The sequence below is a fragment of the Elgaria multicarinata genome, chromosome 15 (assembly GCF_023053635.1).
Source record: "Elgaria multicarinata webbii isolate HBS135686 ecotype San Diego chromosome 15, rElgMul1.1.pri, whole genome shotgun sequence".
NCBI classification, from domain to species: Eukaryota; Metazoa; Chordata; class Lepidosauria; order Squamata; family Anguidae; genus Elgaria; species Elgaria multicarinata.
The window spans coordinates 17,470,550-17,494,910 of record NC_086185.1 but is presented as its reverse complement, the minus strand read 5'-3'; the positions used below and the strand labels follow the sequence as shown (position 1 = coordinate 17,494,910).

At 38.3% G+C, this 24,361-nt stretch overlaps 1 protein-coding gene across 1 annotated transcript in view; it reads left to right on the top strand.

Moving 5' to 3' along the window:
• Positions 1–24,361, top strand: part of DIAPH2 (diaphanous related formin 2) — a 327,319-nt gene that overhangs the window by 154,137 nt on the left and 148,821 nt on the right. Inside the window, exon 23 of the mRNA XM_063141950.1 lies at positions 16,156–16,281. Coding sequence (XP_062998020.1) covers positions 16,156–16,281 — 126 coding nt within the window. The remainder of the gene's footprint in view (positions 1–16,155; positions 16,282–24,361) is intronic.

Sequence of the window (24,361 nt, the reverse complement as noted above, 5' to 3'; positions counted from 1 at the left end):
ATACAGGAATAAAATTCACAGATGTTCTTTGTGTCTAGTGTGGTTACTAATAATTTAAGATTTATGCAGTCTTGTATCTTAACAATTCACCCAGTAGCCGTAGACCAGGAATTATGCATAGCTGAGTGCATGGAATTCCACGCACATGAATGAGCGGGTAGGAGAATGGATCTCTGTCCCCACTCTGCCAGTCCATTAGGTTTCCGTGTTACCTTCTACCTTCATAGCTGATATGAAATGATATAACGTTTTGTCCCTCCATACTGCTGCTCTTGATAAAATACATATTTTAACCATCCTGCTAAGAGGGTAGCTAGTAGCTTAGATTTCCATGTTGGTTGTGGAGAAGGGACCTTCTTTTCTTCTGCAACCAGCATCAAAATGCAGGCTAGGATTTTTTATTACTTTACTTTCTTTGTGGGCTAGTAATGTTTGTGGATTATTTTCAAGTCTGCATTTCAACTCTGCATGTGTGTTATTGCATAAATCCTTCTAAAAAGTGTAACCTGCAATATTGTAGTGTGGTACATAAGAAGATGGGCCTAAAAGACACACAGATAGAGAAGCCACCAAGTGAGTGCATTATTATTATTATTATTTATTTATTTATTTATTTATATAGCACCATCAATGTACATGGTGCTGTACAGAGTAAAACAGTAAATAGCAAGGCCCTGCCGCATAGGCTTACAAGCTAATAAAATCATAGTAAAACAATAAGGAGGGGAAGAGAATGCAAACAGGCACAGGGTAGGGTAAACAGGCACTGGGTAGGGTAAAACTAACAGTATAAAGTCAGAACAAAATCAAGTTTTAAAAGCTTTAGGAAAAAGAAAAGTTTTTAGCTGAGCTTTAAAAGCTGCGATTGAACTTGTAGTTCTCAAATGTTCTGGAAGAGCGTTCCAGGCGTAAGGGGCAGCCGAAGAAAATGGACGAAGCCGAGTAAGGGAAGTAGAGACCCTTGGGCAGGCGAGAAACATGGCATCAGAGGAGCGAAGAGCACGAGCGGGGCAATAGTGTGAGATGAGAGAGGAGAGATAGGAAGGAGCTAGACTGTGAAAAGCTTTGAAGGTTAACAGGAGAAGTTTATATTGGATTCTGAAGTGAATTGGAAGCCAATGAAGAGATTTCAGAAGTGGAGTAACATGGTCAGAGCGGCGAGCCAAGAAGATGATCTTTGCGGCAGAGTGGTGAACAGAAACCAACGGACTGATGTGAGAAGAAGGAAGGCCAGAGAGAAGAAGGTTGCAGTAGTCCAACTGTGAAATAACCAGCGCATGAACAAGCGACTTGGCAGAAGAGACAGACAAAATGGGTTGAGGTGAGCCTTCAGGTGTCTTCCAAGCTTAAAGTTCGCATTAATCCAGCATATAATACCTTCAGTACACACTCCTAATACGAAGGAAGTGTTGGCACGTTCAAAGCCTTCCCTTTTTAACCTCTTAATACTTGTGCTGTGAGCTGTTCTACATGTTCATATAGAGATGTAATCCTGCCAAGGATTCCATATGCTGAAGAATGCTGCACTAATGCAGATGGGAGAAATATATCTTTGAGTGTTTCCCCATGCAAAGCCAAAACAAAACAAATGATTTGCACAATAAATATTAGCATGCCAAGAACAGGATAAGTTAGATCTCTTTTCTGTGACCTGCTAATTCCCCTTAGGCTTGAATTCCATCTTCTTCCCTTGTACGGATGCCCGCCTCTCAATATGAACCACTCTTGTGGCAGCTTATAAGTAATCATCATATTTTTTTAAAAAATAAAGTGCAACGATGAAATATGAGAAAGATGAAGAGTTTGAGCTAGAAACTAAAAACATAATCTTAAATGCTATGAAAAGCATGAAAGAACAGAATAGATCTCACTTGGCACCCAAAGGATAAAGATTGTGCCTTGCAAACATGTTTAGGAAAAGAGTTCCATAGTCAAAGGCAAGCCTAAGTAGAATGCTTTAATTACCTGGCCTGGATATTAATAGATCATGGATAATGCGGACCAAACCATTTCTTCCCCAAGAAGGGACATCACTGGCTCACCAACCAAAGTCACCTAAAGTAGTTTCTTTTAGAAGGCTATACTTCAATGGCCCTACCACTTCAAGTGGCATATGCCATCTGTATACTTTCTACATAATGTCAGACTGAGTCTATTCTATTTGTGCTGAGGATATTTATCATGCATTACTCTTTATTAACTACATTCAATACTTTAGTTCATGAAAATAGAGTGATACTCGCTTTATTTTGGACTGATTTTGAAAGCACGTCTTGAGAAAATTGAACTGAGCTGCCCCAGACAGATTTCCTTCAGCACCATATTTCTTTAGCAGCAGAGTTTTCAAGCTGAATATTATAGATTACTATGAAATGCAAATGCTTCCATTTTGTTTCACTGCTATCGTTAAGAAGAAGAAGAAGAAGAAAAGGCTGTGTACCCATTAAGATAAATTATGTACTGCTTGGACAACAAAATTAGGAAAAGAAATGGAAAATTGCCCAGTAAGAGCTCAGCACTCAGGGAATCGGTTGTGAAATCTTTTGACTCAGAGAGCAAAGAGAATGTACTTCTATGTTCAGCAGTACTTTTTAAAACTTTAGATAACTCTGTTAAAAAGCTGAGTTTGTTAATATTACATTGGGGCTCCAGAAGTTTAGGAATCATAATGGAGTTGCAATGAACATTCAAAACATGAAAAGAGGACTGCATAGAAGAAATTAATATTAATTATAGTTGTACTGACGTGTAAGGGTGTGCATTATAAATTGATTTGTAATTATTGTTTTCACACAAAAAATGAAGGTAACCATGTATTGAAAGCAGTAGAATTTCTCATGAATTGCTTTACTTTCTTCTTGGGAGAGGGCAGCTCAAAGGCTTTGCATTCTGGCCTTTGGCAGAGATTCTTTTTTTTCATGGTTTCCACAGCCATTAACATTCTGACCAAACTATGTGCAGTCTGGCCTCATGAGGATTGGCACACAGGCAGGCATACATTGAAGAGGGACTTATTTTCTCTGCTTACTCTATATGCTATCACACTAGACAATGAAGTGCCATAGTTAGTTTACCAACTACTTTGTAGACCAGAAGATGGGCAGCAAGAGCCTTCCAATCTATCATAAAACACAGGGTGAGCAATGGACAGATTAGCTGTTTCCAGCCTTAACTACAGTCTGTTTCAACCAGGTTGTTTCATCCCCACCCCACCCCATTCCCTGAAATTGTTATTGTTTATGTACCGGCAGTCTGAAAGGTTCTTCAGAAAATCTCTACCCCTTACACTATATCCCAAAGTCTATATCCCAATAGGCAGTAGATACATTTACTATTCATCACACTGCAAGTACCATTAAACCCCATGGAAACTGAGAATGTTAACTCTGAATTTCCATTTCCCCCCATGGATTTATGCCTGATACTTGACTGAAAATCTTAAAACACTGTAATAAAATTCTTTTCAAAAAACAAAAGAAAAACCTCTTCAGATTAGGTGTATTTGAGGGGGGAAATACATTTGGTGCTTGCTGTGTTTTGAGCTGCCTTGGAAGACAACCAAATGCACTGCGAGCCTTGTCACAGCCTATAAACCTCTAGAGAGTGGCAACGTTGCATGAGAGCTAAAAAGAACATGAAAGGCACTAATGAAGTAGAAGCTTAATATTTTCATTGAGCTCATGTGGGTGAATGTAAGAACCTAGCCTATTAAAAGAGACAGCTAAAGAAGGGAGCACAATTGGGGATTGGAGAAACCCACTATAAATTGCAGGAAATATTTTGCCATGACAGTGTCTGTGTAAAACATGTCTGAGTAGTACAAAGTAGTTACATCTTCACTGAGTAGTTACATCTACACATCAGTTGCTTTACCTCGGAGTTGGAATAGACAGGCAACTAAGAGGTCCAATGTGACATCCAGAAGCTCAATCTGTGCCTGAAGAACTTGTTCAGATGGAGCAACAAGTTGACATTCCGCAGGTTTTTTGGCCCAGGTGAAGCTCTGTTGGCTTCTTGTGTCACATGGCCTCTTGGAACTCCACTTCCAGTCCCTGTCAGTGGCCCCGTTCAGACAACACGCTAAACCATGCTGCTTAACCACAAAATGGTTAATGGAATGCATGCATTCCGTTAATCATTTTGTGGTTAAGCAGCATGGTTTAGTGTGTTGTCTGAATGGGGCCACCGTTGCTGCAGTGAAATAAAGATTTCGTTGCTTGCTTGGTTTTTCTGTATCAAGCCCCCCCAGTGGTACAGAGAATAAGATGGGTGAGTCCTGCTGCTTGAGTCTCTACTTTTTGAAAGCCCTGGCACTGTTCCCTTTTCGTACTAGCATTCCTTTTATCATCCTTCAGCTACAAAAATAAAACCTTTCCAATGCAAGTTTTTCACTCCCAGCTTAATGAACAATATTCTATTTTTAAACACACATTAACACTGTCAATTTTAATTTTCTTTTCCCCCTGCCAGTGCATGCATTCTAAATGGTGCAGTGCCTTTGCAGCACACACGATTGCCTTCAGTATGCAGTTAAATTAAGTTGTCAACCTGTTTTTAATTATTAGTCTGTCTCTCACTTTATTAAGCTAAATTAGAAGTGCATTTGTCTTGTCAGAGTAGAAAGGCCTTGTGTTTTCAGTAAGTTTAACGTACAGGCAGTGTTGTTTTAATAAAGCCATGTAGGGTGCAATCCTATGCGTGCTTAGACAGAAAAAAAAAAAGCCTGCAACACCCAGCATTCCCCAGACATCATGGCTGGCTAGGGAATAATGGGAGTTCTAGGACTTTTTCTGTCTAAACATGCATAGGAGTGCACCCGTATCCCATTTAGTTACTTTTAGCTGTATTCGTAGTCTAGTCCCACTCTTTGTTCTTGGAGTTACTAGCAGAAAAAACACATTGTTATTTATTTTATTTTAAAGGTTTTTTAGGCCGCCTTTAAGGTTAGAAACCGCTTAAAGCAGCATGCTAGATAAAAACAATACAAAACTATGCACAATATGTGAATAGAAAAATGAATAAATAAATACTCAATAAAATGCAAAAATAAATAAATAGATAACAGCAATAAAACATGCATCCTAGAGACTGTGGCCGTAGCTAGACCTAAGGTTTATCTCAGGATCATCCCAGGTTCGTCCCTGCCTGAGCGCTGGATGCCCTGTTTGGCACTTAGATGAACAGGTTTGACCCCAGGACAATCCTGGGATAAACCTTAGGTCTAGCTTACAGCCTAAGAAAGGCCAGCAAAAACAAGTGTATCTTCAGAGCCTTCCTTAAGACCTGCAAGGAAGGGGTCAGATGATGAAGCTGATAAAGGCTCTCTTCATTACACTCACCAGTCCAATTGCTCTTGGCTGCGAGCGGGTGAGAACGGCCTTTGCTGATGACTTTGCAGTGTGGACAGGGTGGCTCTGGAGAAGACTAACTCGGGCCCAAACCATTTGAGGCTTTAAAGGTTAAAGCCACCACTTTAACTTGGGCTTGAAATCACACTGGCAGCCAATGGTGTCACGTGAGAAGATGGTCCAGCCCTCGCTCTAATGCAGGCGGCTATCTTTTGTACTTCTATCCCCAAATATATGGGACAGGAATTTTATTTGATGCACATCTTGCTCCTCACTAGCGCTGCCTGATCAATACCCATATCTGGAGGTTTTATTCTGTGGTAAAGTGCTCTTAGGAGCATTTGGAAATTTGTTCTGCAAATGGTTAGGTATGTTCTGCTGGTCTCCACCTTAAACTATATAATTGGCAGGTTAGATGCATTATGTGCTGGAGGGCAGAACCTGCATTTGTAGAAATAAAAAGAATGCAAAGCTGGTGTTCTTCAGCAGGATGGAGTGTGTTAACACTTCCAATAGGGGATGTGTCTCTTGAATCTGCTGCCCCCAGCACATAGGCTAACCACCATCTTGAAGCCTAGGTGGAGTGGGAAAATGGTTACAAGTGCACTTGGTGGTGGCATTGTAGTATAGGGGCACTTGTAATCATGTTTCCTTGGGTAGGGGAGTAAGCACTTCCTTGCCTGTTGATTCTCCTCTGCAGGTGCCCACCTTTGCTTTTTAAAAAAAAGCAAACATGGTGATAGATATCCCGTATTTGCTTCATAGATGTCACATAATTTAGAGAACCTCAGATTTTACTTTTTAATGTCACATTACTAGAAGTTTGGGGCTGTGTGTGTGTGTGTGTGTGAGTGCACGTGCAGTGTCTGCCTTAGTTTCACAGATTAAAGAGGGATAGTTGTTGGAGAAATTAGAGCTGTCATGCTTTGGCTTAGCCCTTTGTATTTTTTTAAAAAAAGTTCCACAGTTTTGCAATTCCTGAAATGTTTACAAACATCATTGTGCAGATTGAATGAATTTTCACAAGTCTGTGTGTGAGAGAGAGATGCTGATGTTCTGGTTTTGTGCTTGTGCTTGTTTGTGTTTTAAAGTAGCAAAGAGTAGCGATGCATAAGAATTTATATACCTTGGTTGAGAAATTGCTCAATGTTCCAAACAGAGAGAGCCTTGGTGACAAAGCTGTCTTGTAAATAAAAACATTAAAACATGTTGTTTAAAAGTGTGTATGTAATATTCTGCAAATTGGTAGGAAATGTACTGTTTCATTGTGCTTGCTAATGCAAGCACAATGTAATATTCAGGCAATATTTTCTAAATAACTAGAATTGAACTTCACCAAAACTGGCACAGTGTTTGGGAATTCAAGGGATTATGGCTTCTGCTATGTTAAATTTAATGCCTGCATCTGTGGCCATTCTGTCAAATATAGTGTCTGAAAACTGTTGTTCTGCCTTAAAATTAAGAGCCACCTTCAGAGCAACTCCCATCATTCTGTCGCTCCAGTAAATCACTAGTGGTCTGTCCCTATAACTGTCTGTGTGAGCACATTAATAGAAGGAAATTAGGTACACCAGACACAATAGAGTTGAAGAAAATCACTAGTGTATCTTAAATGCCATAAGGTTTATTGGTAGAGGCCTGAATGTTGAACAGTGTCATGATTTATCATACAAGAAAATGCACTTCTTTGAATTCCAAAGCCGAGGACAATAAAAAATGGAGACTGGGGTGAATTTTGTGGACTGTGCTTTTGATATTGGCATGGTTTGGGTGTGTGTGTGTCTTTAACCATTTTACCAATAGTGCATATACACTGCACATCTTCGGTTCTGATTATGTAATTGCTTATGTAATTAAGTAATAGCAGAATGAAATCTTGACACTCTTCCTTAGTAGATGATTATGCTTTTAAAACAACAATCCGGATTGGCATAACCAGCTATTTCACATGTGCATAGGAACTTTTAACCCTCTCCCCATCCCCTTTAAGTGCAATCTCCCTCCCAAGGACCTCTGGTGTGGCAACCCTAGCATACATGGGGCTGCCATCTGGGGACATTTTTGTCTTGGCCTCCCTCCTATGTGTGAGAAGGGTGGGAGGCGGTGCTCCAAGTGGATCTCGCCCTAAATTTGCATAGGGGAAAAATGGGATATAGGCATAAGCTCTTCCATTAGCTCCATGATTCACCAACAGTAAACACTGTTTTTCTTTGTTTTTGTTGCTTTTCATGCTCATTTTAAAATTCCAAGTAATGCTTGACCTCCCTTCTTGATCGGGCTACAAAATGGAATGAATGACCTAACAGTGCTTTCTTTTAAAGAGTTGAAAGTTTGCATAATAATCCAGTTCAGCACTTGATTTTTACAAGAACCAATTTTATAAATTGAAGTTGTAAATACATTTTTGTCTCTCATCCTAGCTGCCTGACTTGTTAAATTATTAAAATGATTTTGCATGTTAAAATATTTGATATAGTAAGAGTATTAATATTATATGGTAAATTCAAGTTGTTATTGCTGTGGATTGTATAAATCTTGACAGTATGCCTCCCCCCCCAAAAAAAAAAGAGAGAGAATTTATATGATTATTTTTATATGAATGCAGGGCATGCTCTTCAGTTTTTGGCTTGTCAAAAGTAGACCAGGCGCAAGGGCTACCATGAGTCATCAAACCATGAGTTGGCAAGGACATTGGACACTGTTGCTTCCTTTGACTAGCTTAGAGTAATACAAAAACTTTACCAGCTGTCTCGTTAATATGCATTCTAATCCTAGTTGATTAGACATGTTTATATAAGAAGTAACCCTCTTCTATGAAGATACTGCATTATCTAGACATAGGCCATAGCTAAACCTAAGGTTTATCCCTGGATTGTCCAGGGGTCAAACCTGTTCATCTAGGTGACACACAGGGGATCCAGTGCTCAGGCAGGGGCGAACCCTGGATGATCCCAGGATAAACCTTAGGTCTAGCTGTGGCCTTAGTGTTGTGATCAAGTGCTGTGCATAGCAATTCATATACTGTAGTTGAGAAACTTACTGAAGAAATAGAAGCTGTCACCACTGATCTTGGAAGGGCCAATATTTCTTGGTATAATTGTGTCTTGCTAACTTCCCCCCTTGGCTTCTTTGATGGTCCATTAAAATGTTGTACTTCGGGTGTGTTATGCATATGTGTGTGTGTGTGTACACGCTCTCCCACCTCACCCTAAATGAAGCAATTTCATGGGCTCAAGTATGTGACATCTACATTTTCTCAATGAGGAACATTTAGAGGGGATTTTTTTTTAGAAATAGAGTTGTAGAACAAGACAGCATTTTCTTTGTATCCTGCCAATAAGTCAGCCAGATTGGTTTGAAGTAAATTTATTCTGTTTTGTTGCTGGGTGTGTATAACTGAACTCTTGCTTGCATAGCACGTGCTATGCCTTAATGTGCCTCCTGGTGGATTGTAGGGGGTGGGGGAAGATCCCTGCATTTTGTCTCTTTGTTGTTAATATCTTCTTTCCTATGGTTCACTAAAGAACAGTTATATAGAAACGTTAGAACATTTTAGGATTTCAAACTCAGTATAATCAGTGCAGTTATGAAAATGTAGTCTTGGAATACTAGCAATTGGTTTCTATTGTTACAAAGAGAGTAAGAACTTTAGCTGATGTTGGTGTGAAATACATAATGTTAACCTTAAAATGTTAATCTTAAAATGTTCAATTGGAAATTGTGATCATGGATGTAAAGCCCCTTCAAGATGAAAACACCAATTAGATTCTGTGATATGTTTTGCTAGCCAGCTCCCAAGACATTATCCTTCAGGGTGCTGTCCAGTACATTTTCAACAGTCTGAGCACTGCCGTTTCTTCCTTGACTCTAGGAATTTAGTTTCACGACCTAATTGGTGTAATTTTCTTGAGGGGAAAAAAAAGCGCACCCATCAGTTTTAAAGTTCATAATTAGTTCAAATGTAGTCTGTTGTTGGAATCTTGTACAATGTACAAATATATATTAGATAATGATTACTAAAAACTTTTCTTTTTCCTAAAGCTTTTAAAACTTGATGTTGTGCGGACTTTATACTGTTAGTTTTACCCTACCATGTGCCTGCTTACCCTACCCAGTGCCTGTTTACCCTACCCAGTGCTTGTTTGCATTCTCTTCCCCTCCTTATTATTTTACTATGATTTTATTAGATTGTAAGCCTATGCGGCAGGGCCTTGCTATTTACTGTTTTACTCTGTACAGCACCATGTACATTGATGGTGCTATATAAATAAATAATAATAATAATAATATGTATCATAGCATTTAATGTGTTAACTAAGTTGCAAAAGCAATTATTGTTGTTGTTAGACTGCTTAGTCTGAGATACAGAAATGCACGGATCAGCCGGCACTAAAATGTGTGGCTTGGCAGATTCATTATATTTCTCCCATTGCAGTCCTTGGGGAAGCTTCTTCTGCCCTGTTAATGTTGGTATGGTTTAGATCTAACCCCAAACCCATGGCTTGGTGTTATAGAATTAAGTTTGGATGCCCCCTCCTCTCCTTCCACTCTACACACCATTTTTTATTAACTCTTTTGATGTATCCATTTAAAAGCAAACAAACAACAACTTCCAAACTGCATTGCCTTCCAAACCAGAATTGCAAGAAAAGAGGGAGGCAGATGCACGCAAACACAGGGCTCCCAAATCATGCCTTGGTGTTTATTATAAACTAAGGTTAGTCAACCAGGCAGCATATCCAGCGTTCAGAGATTATTGGAATTGCAGTCAAAACCATCTGGGGAGCATCAGTTTGCCCATCTCTGGTATAAACGAACTTTTTTGCATTGTGCTTTCTCTATATTTGTTTAATTTTACTACAAAATAACTATGCAACATTGTTACCATTATAGCTGCATGTAACATAAACAAGCCTTGACAGTCATCTTCTCTTCACTGTCCAATATTTTTCTACTTTTGGAGAACTAGTGTCAACAGGTGCCTGTGGTCAGTGCCGTTGTATATACCGTATTTCTTCGATTGTAAGACACCATCGATTGTAAGACGCACACTAATTTCAGTACCACCAACAGAAAAAAAAACCCTAAGACACACCCGCGATTCTAAGACGCACCCCATTTTTAGAGATGATTATATGGGAAAAAAGTGCATCTTAGAATCGAAGAAATAGGGTATGTATCCTAACAGGAGCTCCCATTTCAGCCACTGAGTGGCGTGGTGGAGAGAAACATTTTATTTTTTTGTTAAATGCTTAGCATTGACCCTAACAACCTTTCAGGAAATACTCAGGACAAGAACACTCGTGCAAGATAAATTGACAGCACAGATAATCTGGGGGAGGAAGATGTTTTTCCATCCTGCCTCTTCTTTCTCTCTGCAGGCTATTTGTGCAGCCAGAATGCTTAAGAGTCTAGTAAATTACTTGTCTAGGCAAAGAAATGAGGCTTATGACCTTTCCCGTATTCCAGACACTCACAAGGATGAATTGCTCCCTAAACAATCATCTGTTTAAAACATAGTTATGAATTATTTGTGCTTATATGACATGATAAAGAGAAAATTACAGTGTGACAGGAATCCTTAACCTGTCTTTCATCATCATCAGGGTTGTGTTCTGGCATTCATGGCCATTCAATCAACTTGCATGGTGTGTGTAGAAACATACTAGTAAATCCAGTTGTATTTAGTAAGCACAAACACGTTCCAGGCTGCCACAGCAAAACCCTCCTCTATTTATAGCTATCAAAGTTAATACTCTCAGATTTGACTTAACCTTCATGAATATGTCTAATCTACACACACACACACACACACACACACACACACACACACATTTCAAGCCATTTTAATTGAAGAAGAAGAAGAAAGCACATAATACAAGTAATTGTGAAATTATGGTTGTAGCGATGATTGTGCATTTGGTGAGGAATTTACCCCTTGAAAATGTATTGCAAGGTCCAGAATTTTATAATGCATAAATGAGTGAATAATTTCTCTCCGTTTAACTTCTCTGTATGTTTTATATTATATTATAAACATCTATCATAGCCACCCTCCCAACTGCCATTTTCTAAACTAAATGTCTTAAACTTTTTAATCCTGCCCTAAACTTCTTGAGTCTCTTTTCAAAGAAAACTCTCTGAACATTTTAATAGTTTTTACTGTACATTTGCTAACTTTTATGATATTCTAAATTTTGTGACATGTATTGATTTTATTGATAGTAGCATTGACACTTTCAGTTTATTTTTAATTAACACTTTTTAAATCAATAGTTCTTAGTATTGAATGCAGCTTTATCACTGCAGAACAACAATGAACTAACATTTTCAACAAGCTTCTAGTATGAGTTCCATTTATTTTCCTGGGTAGTTATTGTCAGCTTATGTTATTAGTGTATTTGTATTTACAGGGACACTGCTGTGTTCCTGTAGTTAAGGACAGACAGTAGAAAAAGCATTCTACCATTATAAAGGGGTAATTAGGGGGGTGGACATTCTAACATTCATCAAACCGAAAATGTGTCACCAATCTTCCTGAAATTTACATGTGCCAGAAAGAATTGTTGGTTTTACATTCCCTGAAATTTTCAAGAAGATTAGTGAAAGATTGAGGGAAGGAGGGCAGTTTAAAGTATAAAAGAGGGGGGAAAAACACCTCTCTGAATCAAAATGGTTCTGATAATTTAGGCTGGTGATTTTTTTATACATGAAATTTGGAGTATTTATCCCCATACCCATTAATTCAGTGGTGGTGACTTCTTCCTCCTTCATTGTAGTTGGTAGAATGGCATTTCTTTTTTTAAAAGTCCCTTTAGTTGATTTTTAATTAATATTCATCCTATTAGAGTGAATACAGAGGCCTTCTTCAGGGATAGTGCACACAAGTTCAGTAGTGTCACTCTCCCCCTCCCTCCTGCCTCAGATATTTATATTTGAAGTTGAAATGTATTTACTTTTTGGTCCAAATGTGTGTCAGACGCAGCAATTATCCTATTTTGCCTCAGGCCTACTAAAGTGCACTTAGGGAAAGGAAAGGAACCTCTCGTGCAAGCACTGAGTCATTACTGACTCTTGGAGGGACGCCAGCTTTTGCTGACGTTTTCTTGGCAGGCCTTATAGCGGGGTGGTTTGCCGTTGCCTTCCCCGGCCGTTATTACCTTTCCCCCAGCTAGCTGGGTACTCATTTTACCGACCTCGGGAGGATGGAAGGCTGAGTCGACCTGAGCTGGCTGCCTGAAACCAGCTTCCGCTGGGATCGAACTCAGGCCATGGGGAGAGTTTCAGCTGCAGAAACTGCTGCTTTACTGCTCTGCGCCACACGAGGCTCCTTAAAGTGCACTTAACAATATGATTAATCAGACCTACATAAAATTGACATCGGACATTCCTTCAGATGCTGCTGATTGTATAATTTTATCAGGATTATTTTGCTATGGTAAATTGAAGTTTGGGTTGTTTTATATCTTATTTTTAGAATGAACATCAGGTGCTCTTTATATGAGTATGTGTGAGCAATATTGTTCATACAAAATGGGCTATTTAATATTATAGGTACTTACTGGTTGTATTTGTGGAAAACATTGTCAGTGGCACAATTTCTTCTTTGCTGTGCTCCCCGGAATACTATTCAGAGTTTGTCATTTGCCGTCTGCCTTTGTTGACTCTCATGCATGTGCCAGGGTGCATTTATAGCTTTCAGTAGCCTAGGATATCGAAGTTGTTAACTTTGACAACCATTTTCATCATTTGAAATGTGATTACCAAGAGCCTGGGTCTGGGTGGATGAGCAGCAGGGAGCACCATCCCTTTTCCCTGTGTGTTGTGAGACTTTTAAGGTTCCTAACAAAGTAACATCTCAGAAAACATTTCTCTTTACCACCAAATACTTTTGTGTCCTTGTTTTCTTTAATATTTCTTTTAGTTTCTGTCTGTATGTTAAAATACCAGCCATGGAAAAAGTTTGCCTTTTATTTGTGCATATGCATATGTGTGTGTGTGTGTGTACCAAATGCACTTCAAGGATTTTAGGAAATAGGTTTGCTTATATCTTCAATTGGTTTTCCCATGATACATGCCATTGGTCAATGACATCAGTGAGAACGTACCACATTAGAGAAGTTGCTTCATACATTCAGAGTAAGAAGATAGAAGACATCCACCCATGAGTTTAGGCAAAGCTTCATCAAAATATTTTAGATTAGAACTAATATTGAATTGCTTCTCACGATGTGTGAACCTATATCCCCAAATTACTTGCCTGTGTATTTGTGGTAGCAGATTATTTAACTTACTTTTCTAAAATATGTATTTATTTATTTATTTATTGCATTTATATACCGCCCTATAGCCGAAGCTCCCTCGGCAGTTCACAAATAATTAAAACCATCCAAGGTATAAAACTAACTGTATAAAAAACATGATATACAATGCAATATAAAAGCACAACCAAGATAAAATCATCAACAGTGCAAAAATACAAATTTAAAACACAAATTTAAAATAGCAAAGTTAAAATTTAATTTATAGACTGTTAAAATGCTGAGAGAATAAAAAGGTCTTCACCTGGCATCTGAAAGAATATAGTGTAGATGTGTAAAATATAGTGTAAACTATATTTGTATATGCAGAAAGTAAGTTGTGGTTTTTTAAAAAACTTTTTCTCAATTTAAAATCCAACTCCCCAACCCTGAAGTAGAAATAGGCATGATAGAAGGGTTCACTAATAGCTTAATTTGATTATTAGGGCATGCTTGTAAGGTCTGGCTGGGGAATGTTAGGAGCAGTCTAAATATGCATTGGATTGTACTTGACATATCTGGTAAGGGAAAGTGCAAAATGGAAATGAGAAAAGTTACCTAAATATAGTATCCTCAAGTGGATAGGTAGGAAATAGAGTTCCCAGCGTGTGGCTGTTGTGTGAGAGCTAGTCACTTAATGCATTAATTTTCTTGGTGTTATGAAAGGATTTCCAAAGAACTGGAAGGTGTGGCAGTGAGACTAAACAACTTCACAATTCACTTAAAAAGACATTTCTGGTCACATTTCAAAACAGTGACAAACATAATACACTTTGAGCAAAAAAACAAACAAACCCAAAATCTCAATAGGAAGGCAGTGTATCAACTTTTTTGCCATTATTTTTAATTCTGGTTTCATTGCTTTAATGGTAATAAAAATCAGGGATGGAAAACTTGGTGTTCTGCAAAAAAAAAAAATCTCAACAAGGTGTAATGCAGCCCCCAAATCATAAAGTATTGTTAAATGGGGTAATTTGATATTATCAGGAATAATAAGATCCCAAATATTAAGTGGAAGTAGAAATAATAAGATCAAACGGGTTATTATTCATTTATGCAAATCCAAAGCTTGGAAAGGGACCGGAAGCCAGTGCAGTTCTGTCTGATGAGATATAGTCACGATACTTCGAGTTAATAGCCTAGTGGTTGAATTCTGGAAAAGAAGTGTAACACATTACAGTAGTATATCCTGGATGTTACAGCATGGATTGCTGTGGGTACAAGAGAGCCTAAATTAATAAAAGGTGGTCTGTGTGCCCCAGAGGTTACTTTGGGTTTCTAGTTACAGATATAGAAATAGTCCTAGATTTCAAAATAGATCTTTTAGGAAGAGTGCAAACCCATCTAGAGCCGGCTGAACTTCATATATTGTAAAGTATAGTAAGTACACATATCTCATCAATGTGTAAGGAACTGTATTGATTTCTAGTTTCTTTGCAACTTTGCATAAATGGATGATAACCTGTTCAATTTAATTATGCTTTCCTCTCTTTGTTTGGGATGTTTCCCTGGGGCTACAGAGCTGAAAGGAAGCACACACTGGACTATGCCACTAGCCAGTTAGCCACATACCGCTAGGAGGCTGCACAACCTGCCTCCCAGAAAGAACATTGTGGCGAGACAAAAACCCAGCTTCCATCAACCAGTGAGGGAGCACCCGCAGGAAGCTTGCTTCCCCACTTCCTGCTAGGAAGAATATTTGACTCCAGTTGCTTTGGGAATGCAGAACCACAGGGAAACATCTTCTGGGTGGACAAAGGGCTGCTTGTGCTTGTGAGAAGTAATTTGATTGGAAGGCAGGGAATAGATCTGCTAGAACTCATTTCTCTACCTCTCTTTAAACAAACTTGTTCTTTTTCTTCAAAGGGAACAGAATAATTGAAAGGAAAAGTTTGAGACATTCTAAGGGGAATAAAGTAACATTAAATAACATCAGGGCGTATATTAAAAGGGGTGTGCTATAGCTCGCCTATGTGTTCGCTTATGTATTTTAAGTATCAATGATTTGTATTTATTTTTTTAAAAAAATGTGTTTGAAGCTCTGGAGTAAAGAAGCTGCAATAGATACAGGCCTATATATAGATCTGTATATTGTAGCAGCAGGGGGGGACTTCTTCTGCAGCCTCTCTAAATCATTTACATAACCAGTTATATGTATTACTGAGATAGAATCTCTTTGAACCTTAGTTTCTGTTTAATCTACAAATTAGATTTAAAGGAATGAAATATTAGCATTTCTATCAATAAATTTGAATAGAAATAGATTAATTTGAACTAATGGCAGAATAAAATGGTGACATTCCCACATTAACCATGATGATTTCATATATTATATTATATATTCTCACTTATTTCATGAAGAGTAGAACTTTTATGAGCAGTAATTCAGAAAAACGAGAGCACATTTTAATGGAATTATCCTCACTGCCTTCATGACTATTATTTCTGACACTGCTTTTCTTCCTTACACCCAAATTTAGTTTCTCAGTTATCATATTTTCTTCCAGTTTCAGCTCAAAGTCTTAAGAGCAACCTCGATTCCATGGAACATCAGATACAGCGTTTGGAAAATGATATTAAGAAGTTCCCCAAAACAGAAGATCCACATGATAAATTTGTTGAAAAGATGGTCATATCCTTTGTGTACTGATAACACTATAGTTTGGTTTTCTAGTAAAATATGTAAATTACATCATATTCACATATTAGGTAGCTTTGCGGTTAACACTGTGCTTCTTTTACATGAAAGAGTGTCAAAGCAAGTAATCTTCATAATTGAATGTATTGCCCCATTGTTGTAGCTAATGGTGTACAATCAATGACACTAGGACTATTTGAAGTGGAATGAGAGAACCATATTGTTGTGGACTTAAAGTGAAGCGTAAATCTCTTAACTATTATTTCATATAGCCTTGTCTATTTTGGCTGGTGAGAGGACACACACACACACAATGAAGTTGTGGTTTTCTTTGTTTTTCAAACTCTGCTTCTCCGCATAGAAATTGATATGAAAGCCAATGAAATTAATGGTTACAAAAGAATCAAAGGAAGCCCCTTTCCCATTTTATTAAGGGATACCTCTCACACTGTTTAGGCAAAAACAAACACCCATAAGTGGGCTGTATGGTGAATATATATTAAGTGATAACTTATGAAAGTTGCCTGTGTCAGACTACTGGTCCAGTACTGTGTTCTCTGTTTGGTGATTGCTGTCCAGGGTCTCATGCAGAAATCTTTTGCAGCATGGCTGGAAAGTTTCTTTATTGAAGGTGTCAGAAATTGAACCACAGATATTCTTCATGCAAAACTTGTGCTTCATTGCTCAGCTGTAGCTCCTCCCCATATAGCCATACCAGATATCTACCTTAGTGGCAAAAAGAACTTTACAGTGGCTTCATTTATTAAATTAAAATTGTTTAAAACGATCTTCACCCTTAGGTGACTTCATAAACACAAATATGACTTCATAAAGACAAAATACAATAAAATGTTAAAATATAATCTTCAAAACAAATACGGGGAAGGAATACAATAAGTCAAGCAACTGAACCTAAAATGCCTTAGCAAAGTTTTAACCAGGCACTGGGAGGATTGCAGTGCCTACACCCCTGTATCCCTAAAGGGAGGGCATCCCAGTATCAGGTTGCCACAGCAGATTTTACAGACTGATGTAGTGAAATATAGACTAATATAGGGAGGTTGATCAAATTTGGGAGGGGAGGGGGAGCACTGGAGGCCAAGGCTTGTACAAGTAACTCTAAATCATATTTTAGCTTTGTTACCAAATAGGAAAATGGGGATATAGAGAAATGTTCCTCATTATGTTGGTCGAATCTCCAGACCACTGGTTTGCCAAATGATGCAACTGGCCATTTCTCTCAAAAATCAACAGGTATGGGTAAGTAACCATTTCCGTTTTACTTTCAGAAATAAGTAGTTTCTGAAAAAATGCATTCCCTTAGAAAACAAAGTAAGGTTTGTTCAATTGTCTGACAGAGAAACCAGGGTAGGGTAATAAACTATGGCTTAATTAAACCATTGGTTAGCATTACGTGCAAATTGTGGCTTGGTGTTACATGAACAATACTGAGACTCACGTGCACCATCCACCCATTGCATGCTCAGACTGTCCTGGTTTGGATGTAATATAAAACTGTGGTTTAGTGTTAAGGGCATGAGTTTCAGTTATGATTTAGTGCTACAGGCATGCACCTTAGGCTCATATGCTTCCCCTACCCTCTCCTCTGACATGACCATAAGTAGCAAAATGGAAGCTATTGTGTCAATTTTCTATTAACCATAATTTATTGCTAAATTTAAACCCCAAACCATGGTTAATCTTAGCTGTAGCTTAGAGAAACAAGTTTCATGCAAGTAACTCTATTTCCTCCTCCACTTCCATTTTCAAAGTAAACCATAGTTTGCTTATATCTGAAATGAACATACTATGGCTTGCTTGTGTTTTCCAGTTTTGTAGTATGAAAGGCATTGTTTTCTTGATTTGGATGTAAGAATTACTATGACTTGCCAGTGAAAGAAAACTCAACAAGAGGAAGGAAGGAGATGAGGGAACATGCAAGCTTGAGTCTTATTCATGTAGGTCTGAACATAGTTTAAATCCGTCTTCTGTTATTTGAACAAGTCTTTCTCTGATAAGGGAAGATTTCACTCAAGTCTGATTAAACTTGTGTGTATTGCACACAACTATGTATGTGGATTTTTCATAATTATGTTCCATATTCTTTAACTGGTAAAGTTGAGAGAAGGTTTTTAATATGGATCATTATAGCCAGTAATACCCATTCTTCTCTTGTTTTTGGTTTGTGCTACATTCCTTGTGTTGATCAAAATTATAGTATTTCGGTCATGCACTCTTGTGCTGCTGGTAGTATTGAAAGTAACTTCTTTTGATTATTTTGTGGCAGTCCAGGGTAGACCCACCTGCTTGTGATATCTGTGCCATCAGTCAATTTTGAAACTTTGCTACAAAAGGAATCAGGTAAGAGCTTCCTACTATTTTAACGTTGTTGCTTATCGTCATACCTCATGATTTGTCTCATATGCAATGGCAATGAAGAACTTGGAAACACTACTAATAAAACAGCTTAACTTCATTGTACATTTTCACACTTTTTGACATAAAAGGTAAGAACGTAAGAAGTGCCCTGCTGGATCCACCTAGTCCAGCACTCCGTTCACACAGTGGCCAACCACCTGTTGACCAGGACCCACAAGCAGAACATGGGTGCAACAGCACTCTTCTGCCTATATTCCTGGGGGAGTGCTGTTGCAACAGGTTGCATGAAGTGCAGGTCATTGTAATATTTTTTTGGTTTTATAGTTGCTTGTAAGCTTTAAACATAACATAAACAAAACATGACATTGAAACAAATTTGGCAATTAGACAGGATAGCTAACTGAGAATAGCTATCTTATCAGTCAGTGAGATATCATAATTAAGCATTAATTAAGTTCATTATACATAGAAAGAAAGGGAGAAAAGAGTTCAATTCGGACAGTATATTTCTATTAATATTAGCAAACATTTGGTAATCTGACAAGCTAAGGAATTTGTTTTGGAATTCAGGATGGATTTAACTCAGGTCTGTGTATATCAGTCAACTTTCTGTGAGCAGTGCACAGTTTTCAGTTCTGCTACTTCGAGAAAGAGGAGCTGAGGAAGAAATAGCTTGTCCAATTAGCTCCTAGGAGGCAGACACAGAATTCCCACATCTGTCCAAAGGAAGAGGATTTTCTGGTGTCTAGGTGTCTCTGAAGGACTTCCTCTGTGGTCGTCTTTATATAAATGGGACAAAGCATGCAGTGCTTTTGACTCCTTGACTGGAGTAACTGAAAAGATAAGAGGATCTTTCCTACTCCTGGGCAAGAAGTTTGATGCCCTATCTCAGACTCTAATGGCAGAACACCATCTGTACATGTAGAATAGATCAGTGGCTTGAAAGCGATTTAATCTTAAAATGTCTAAGCAGTCAAAATTGTATTTTTCTATTTAAAGAGTGTTCTTTAAATAGGTATATGGCAAAATAAAGGTATATTTTGCCATATACCTATTTGAGGTATATGGCATATATGAGGTATATATGAGGTATATGGCAAAATAAAGCAGATGCTAGTTCTCTGTTAGGGAGATTAGTTCCCCTCCCTCAGTGCCTGGGAGTTTAAGATTCGTGGATATTGAAGGTGTCTGTGGTAGTGGTACTTCTTGGTCTGCCCCTAGAAACTCTGGAAAAGTCTCCCTCAGGCAGTCTCAAGACTTGGGTTGAATCCTAAGTATGATAAAAAGAACTCCCAGGGTCATATTTATTTATTTTATTTCAAGTATTTTTGCCTTGCTTTTCTCTGAAATGGCTCCCAGAACAGCTTACATGAGATCAATAACAAACAAGACAGTCTCTGCCTTCAGGCGTACAAACTAAAATACATGAGACAAAAGGAAAAGAAGGATGAGAAGGGAAGAAGAAAATAAACAAATGTATGCACCAGTTGTTAGTGACATTTTTTTTGTAATAACCAATTTGAATGGAAACAGATCACGGAGAAGAAAAGCCAAATGGGACTGATCCCTCAGCTGAACTGATGGTTGCCTTGTTTCCCATCTCTTTCTTTGTTGCAGCCTGACGGAATGGAATGATAGCAATGGCTATTATTTGTTTTGATTCAAACACCTTTTGCTGTCAAAAAACTGTAATATCTGAGGTGGCCTGTATTTATTTATCATTTTTATCCTAACTTTTGTCATAAAAATGGTGCTCGGGGCATGCCAGGGTTTGTTGAAATGCTGTGATAGTGGAATTCATTTCTGGAAATTATCCATTTGGAACCTACAAATGCACCGTCAGTTCTACCTGGCGCATAATTGTCACAGAGGAGATAAATCGGTGCCTGGCTGTACCACTTAAGACTGCTGATGAGGGTGCCCTTGATGGAAGGCTTCTCTATGAAATAAAAGCTTCGTACACAGGAAACAGGTGTGTTACGGGAACATTTGGATGACTGGGGAGCTTTATACTAGAACTGTCACTCCCTGAAATCTAGTTCTCTCTCTCTCTCTCTCTCTCTCTCTCTCTGTGTGTGTGTGTGTGTGCATCAGCTTTCCCCAACCTGCTACCCTCCAGATGCTTTGTATTACAACTCCCATCATGCCTGACCATTGACCATGCTGGTTGGAGCCAATAAGATTTGTAGTCTAAAACAAATGGAAGGCACCAGGTTGGGGAAGACTGAGATAAATCATTCCAACCTGTAAACACTCATCTGCAACTTTTTAAGCAATACCACTGAAACCTAGGTTACCATCTCAGTGATAGGTCACATTAGTCTCTGTTAAACTGGCTTATAATATTCTACTAAATCTGTTGTTAGCAAGGGTTATACAGGAATGCAGTCAGAAGCTCCAACTGTTTAGTTGATTCTTGTTTTAGGTTAGGGAACAGAATGGAAAGAAAACGCTTCCCAGAATGTTTCACTTCAGTGATTCTTTGTTGACATGAGGGTCACCTCACAATTTCCCTATTTAACTCGGTAGCTGTTCCTGGATTGTACTGTGCAGGTATGCTCCTGTCTTGTAAATGGTAGCTCAATTATGGTTTGCCACCAGGATCTTGGCAATTTCTTCCTGCTTTTCTGCTTCACAAACTCTTCTTTTAATAAGGCTTTTGCTCAAATCATTCTGGAAACATTCAACTCTGAGAAGTCTAGCTTTGATAATTAAAAAAAAGAAAAGCAATTTCAGAGTCTTGCGAACTTGGCTTTGACTCCTTATATTGTTTCTCTTTTCCTGCAGGTAATTAAGGCATTTTAAAATGAAAGCCTTCTGCATTTTGTATCAGTAAGTTACAGATGGTTGGTTATTCTTCATTATTGTCACCAAAGTGTGACTGTTTGTCCACATGGGATAGGGAACTATATTAAATGGTGAGGGCTTGTTACTCTGTGTTGTTTTTTTTAAGTAAAAGGAAGAATGTTATCAAGGAACTTGGTATTAAGTTGTCACAGAATCTAATAGCTGATATGATTAAGGCTGTAATCCTATACACAGTTACCAAAGAGTAAGGCATAATGAACGTGATGGAAGTTACTTATGAGTAGACATGCATCAGATTGAACTGTAAATTAATTTAATGAGAACGAATTGTACATTAGAAGAACTGTGCTGGATCGTACCAAGTGTCTATAGAGTCTAGCATTCTGTTCCCACAGTGGCCAACCAGGGCCATTTCTACACCTGCTTTTTCTCCCGGGACCATCCCTGTGCATGCAAATGACACACAGGGGATCCCGGGAGCAGGCAGGGATGATCCCTCCATTTTCCTGGGCCCAGGTGTCTATGGAAAGCTCACAAGTAGGACATGAATGCAGTTAGCATCTTCTGCTCGTGTTCCCCAGGAATTGGCATGCGAAAACATACTGCCTCTGGCACTAGAGGAAATGTGCAGCCATCACGATTAGGAGCAATTGTTAGCCTTATTCTCCATTAGTTTGTCTAATCTCGCCTCTTAAACCATCCAAGTTGTGGTGGGGTATTGCAATTAATTCCATAGTTTAACTATGCACTATATGAAGAAGTATTTCCTTCATATGTCCTGAATCTGACCCCGGCTTCTAGTATTAAGAGAGAGTGGAAACATGTCTTCCTATCCACTTCTCTACACCATGCACACATTCATACACTTCTATTATTTTCCCCCGAACTTGACATTTTTCTAAGCTAAAAAACCCCAACTGTTATAATCTTGTGGTATGATGACCAGAATTGTACAAAGCATTATGATAGTCATAGTTTTATTTTTGATTCATTTCCGAATGATCTGCAGCATGGAATTTGCCTTTTTCAAAGCAGCTTCACACTTGGTCATCGTTCTCAGCAAGCTATACGCCACAAGTTCCCTTTCCTGGACCCTTTCCTAGCGAGACACACGTATTTGCCCGTGTGTTTCACCAATGATCCACCAATAATGTAATTATCTTTCCCCTCATTGTTCTACTATTTCAAGAGGCCTGGTATTGTAACATCAGTTGTATTAAGAGATTCAAATATTTTGTGATTTTTACATAGTTTTCTAATTAGCCAAAGCCAAAAATTTAAATAAAACTGTAGGAATTAGGTTATTGTGCTAACTTAACTGTTCTCTCAATCCTTTAATTGATGATATAATATATTTTTGGATGATTGTGTTGAAAATCTAATACGATGTCCAAACCGCTCTTTTATTTTCAAGAAGGTGGGGGGGAAGCCTGTTTCGGATAATCTAAAAGGGCAGCAGAGCTCTGGCTTTGCCTAATATGTAGAAATCCAAAGGTTAATCAAAACAAGGAGTAGGATTTATCTTTAGAAAATGTACTCTACCTATGCAGTGGGAAGCAAGTAGAAAAGCTGAATCTCTAATTCTCTGCCAATAGTTTACACCATATTAGAAATTGTAACTCAATTTTTTTTCTGATGCAAACAGTATTATTTTAGCTAGAAATGTAAAACCACTGATGCTGAGTATACATTGGCAATGTCATATAATCATAGAATAGTAGAGTTGGAAGGGGCCTATAAGGCCCCCTGCTCAATGCAGGAATCCACCTTAAAGATGGTTGTCCAGCTGCTTCTTGAATGCCTCTAGTGTCAGACAGCCCATGACTGCCCTAGGTCATTAGTTCCATTGTTATATGTCCAGACGAAATCTGGCTTCCTGTAACTTGAGCCCATTATTCTGTGTCCTGCACTCTGGGAGGATCAAGAAGAGGACCTGGCCTTCCTCTGCGTGACAGCCTTTTAAGTATTTGAAGTCATGTTGACTACCATGCCATTTCAGCTGGCAATACTGATTTATGGAACCTTAGAATCAGTGGATTTTATAATTATGTAATTTTTAAGCGTTTTTATGTTCTCCATATGTATCAATACATCTGAGTATATATTTTGTAAGTTATTTTGAACAACTCCTTTTTGGATGGGAAAACTGGACTACCCGTCAGTTGTTCTTCAACAATCCTTTGAGATCAGAGGTGGGTGTTTTGCTTAACGTATTTTAAAACATCTTGATGGACCACATGAAAGTGCTTTAAAAGGACCTTCATAGAATTATTGGATTGACTCTAAAGGTTCCCTTTCTTCAAGGGAAGAAGTCTTCCTAAAACAGAAGGAGAGATCCTTTGGATCCCCAAACCATTATAAATCAAAGACATAGGGAGCTACATAGTTGACTTGCAAAAGAGTGTAAATCTGAAATATTCAACTATGGGTACCTTCTCCATCACTACCCTTTTAAATGTTAAGAAGTACCTCTATACAAAATCCATCTAATACATATTTAATACAGCATTTCAGTGGAGAAAGCCATCTTCTCTCTCTATCCTTTTTGCTAACTTCTGGGAGGACTGTACTTTAGAATATGTTTAGTTTTTAATGTTGGTAATAATGTAGTGATGTAACCCTGTCTCATTTAGACCTGACTGCAAAGGGAAATGTGCTGTGCAGAAGTGGCATCTCAACATACTTTAAGTGAATTATTTCTCTATAATGAGCTTTGAGGAAATCCCAGGTGTTGGTAGCTGATGGGGTGTAAATGTCATTAACATTCTGTCAGTGCTCCTTGTCAGTGTGTTAATGATACCCTGCTGATCAGATACACTGAGCCCTCCTTCTGGAGTAAAGCCTTCACTACCAGTCAGTCAGGATAAGGAGGCTTTCCCCATGCCACT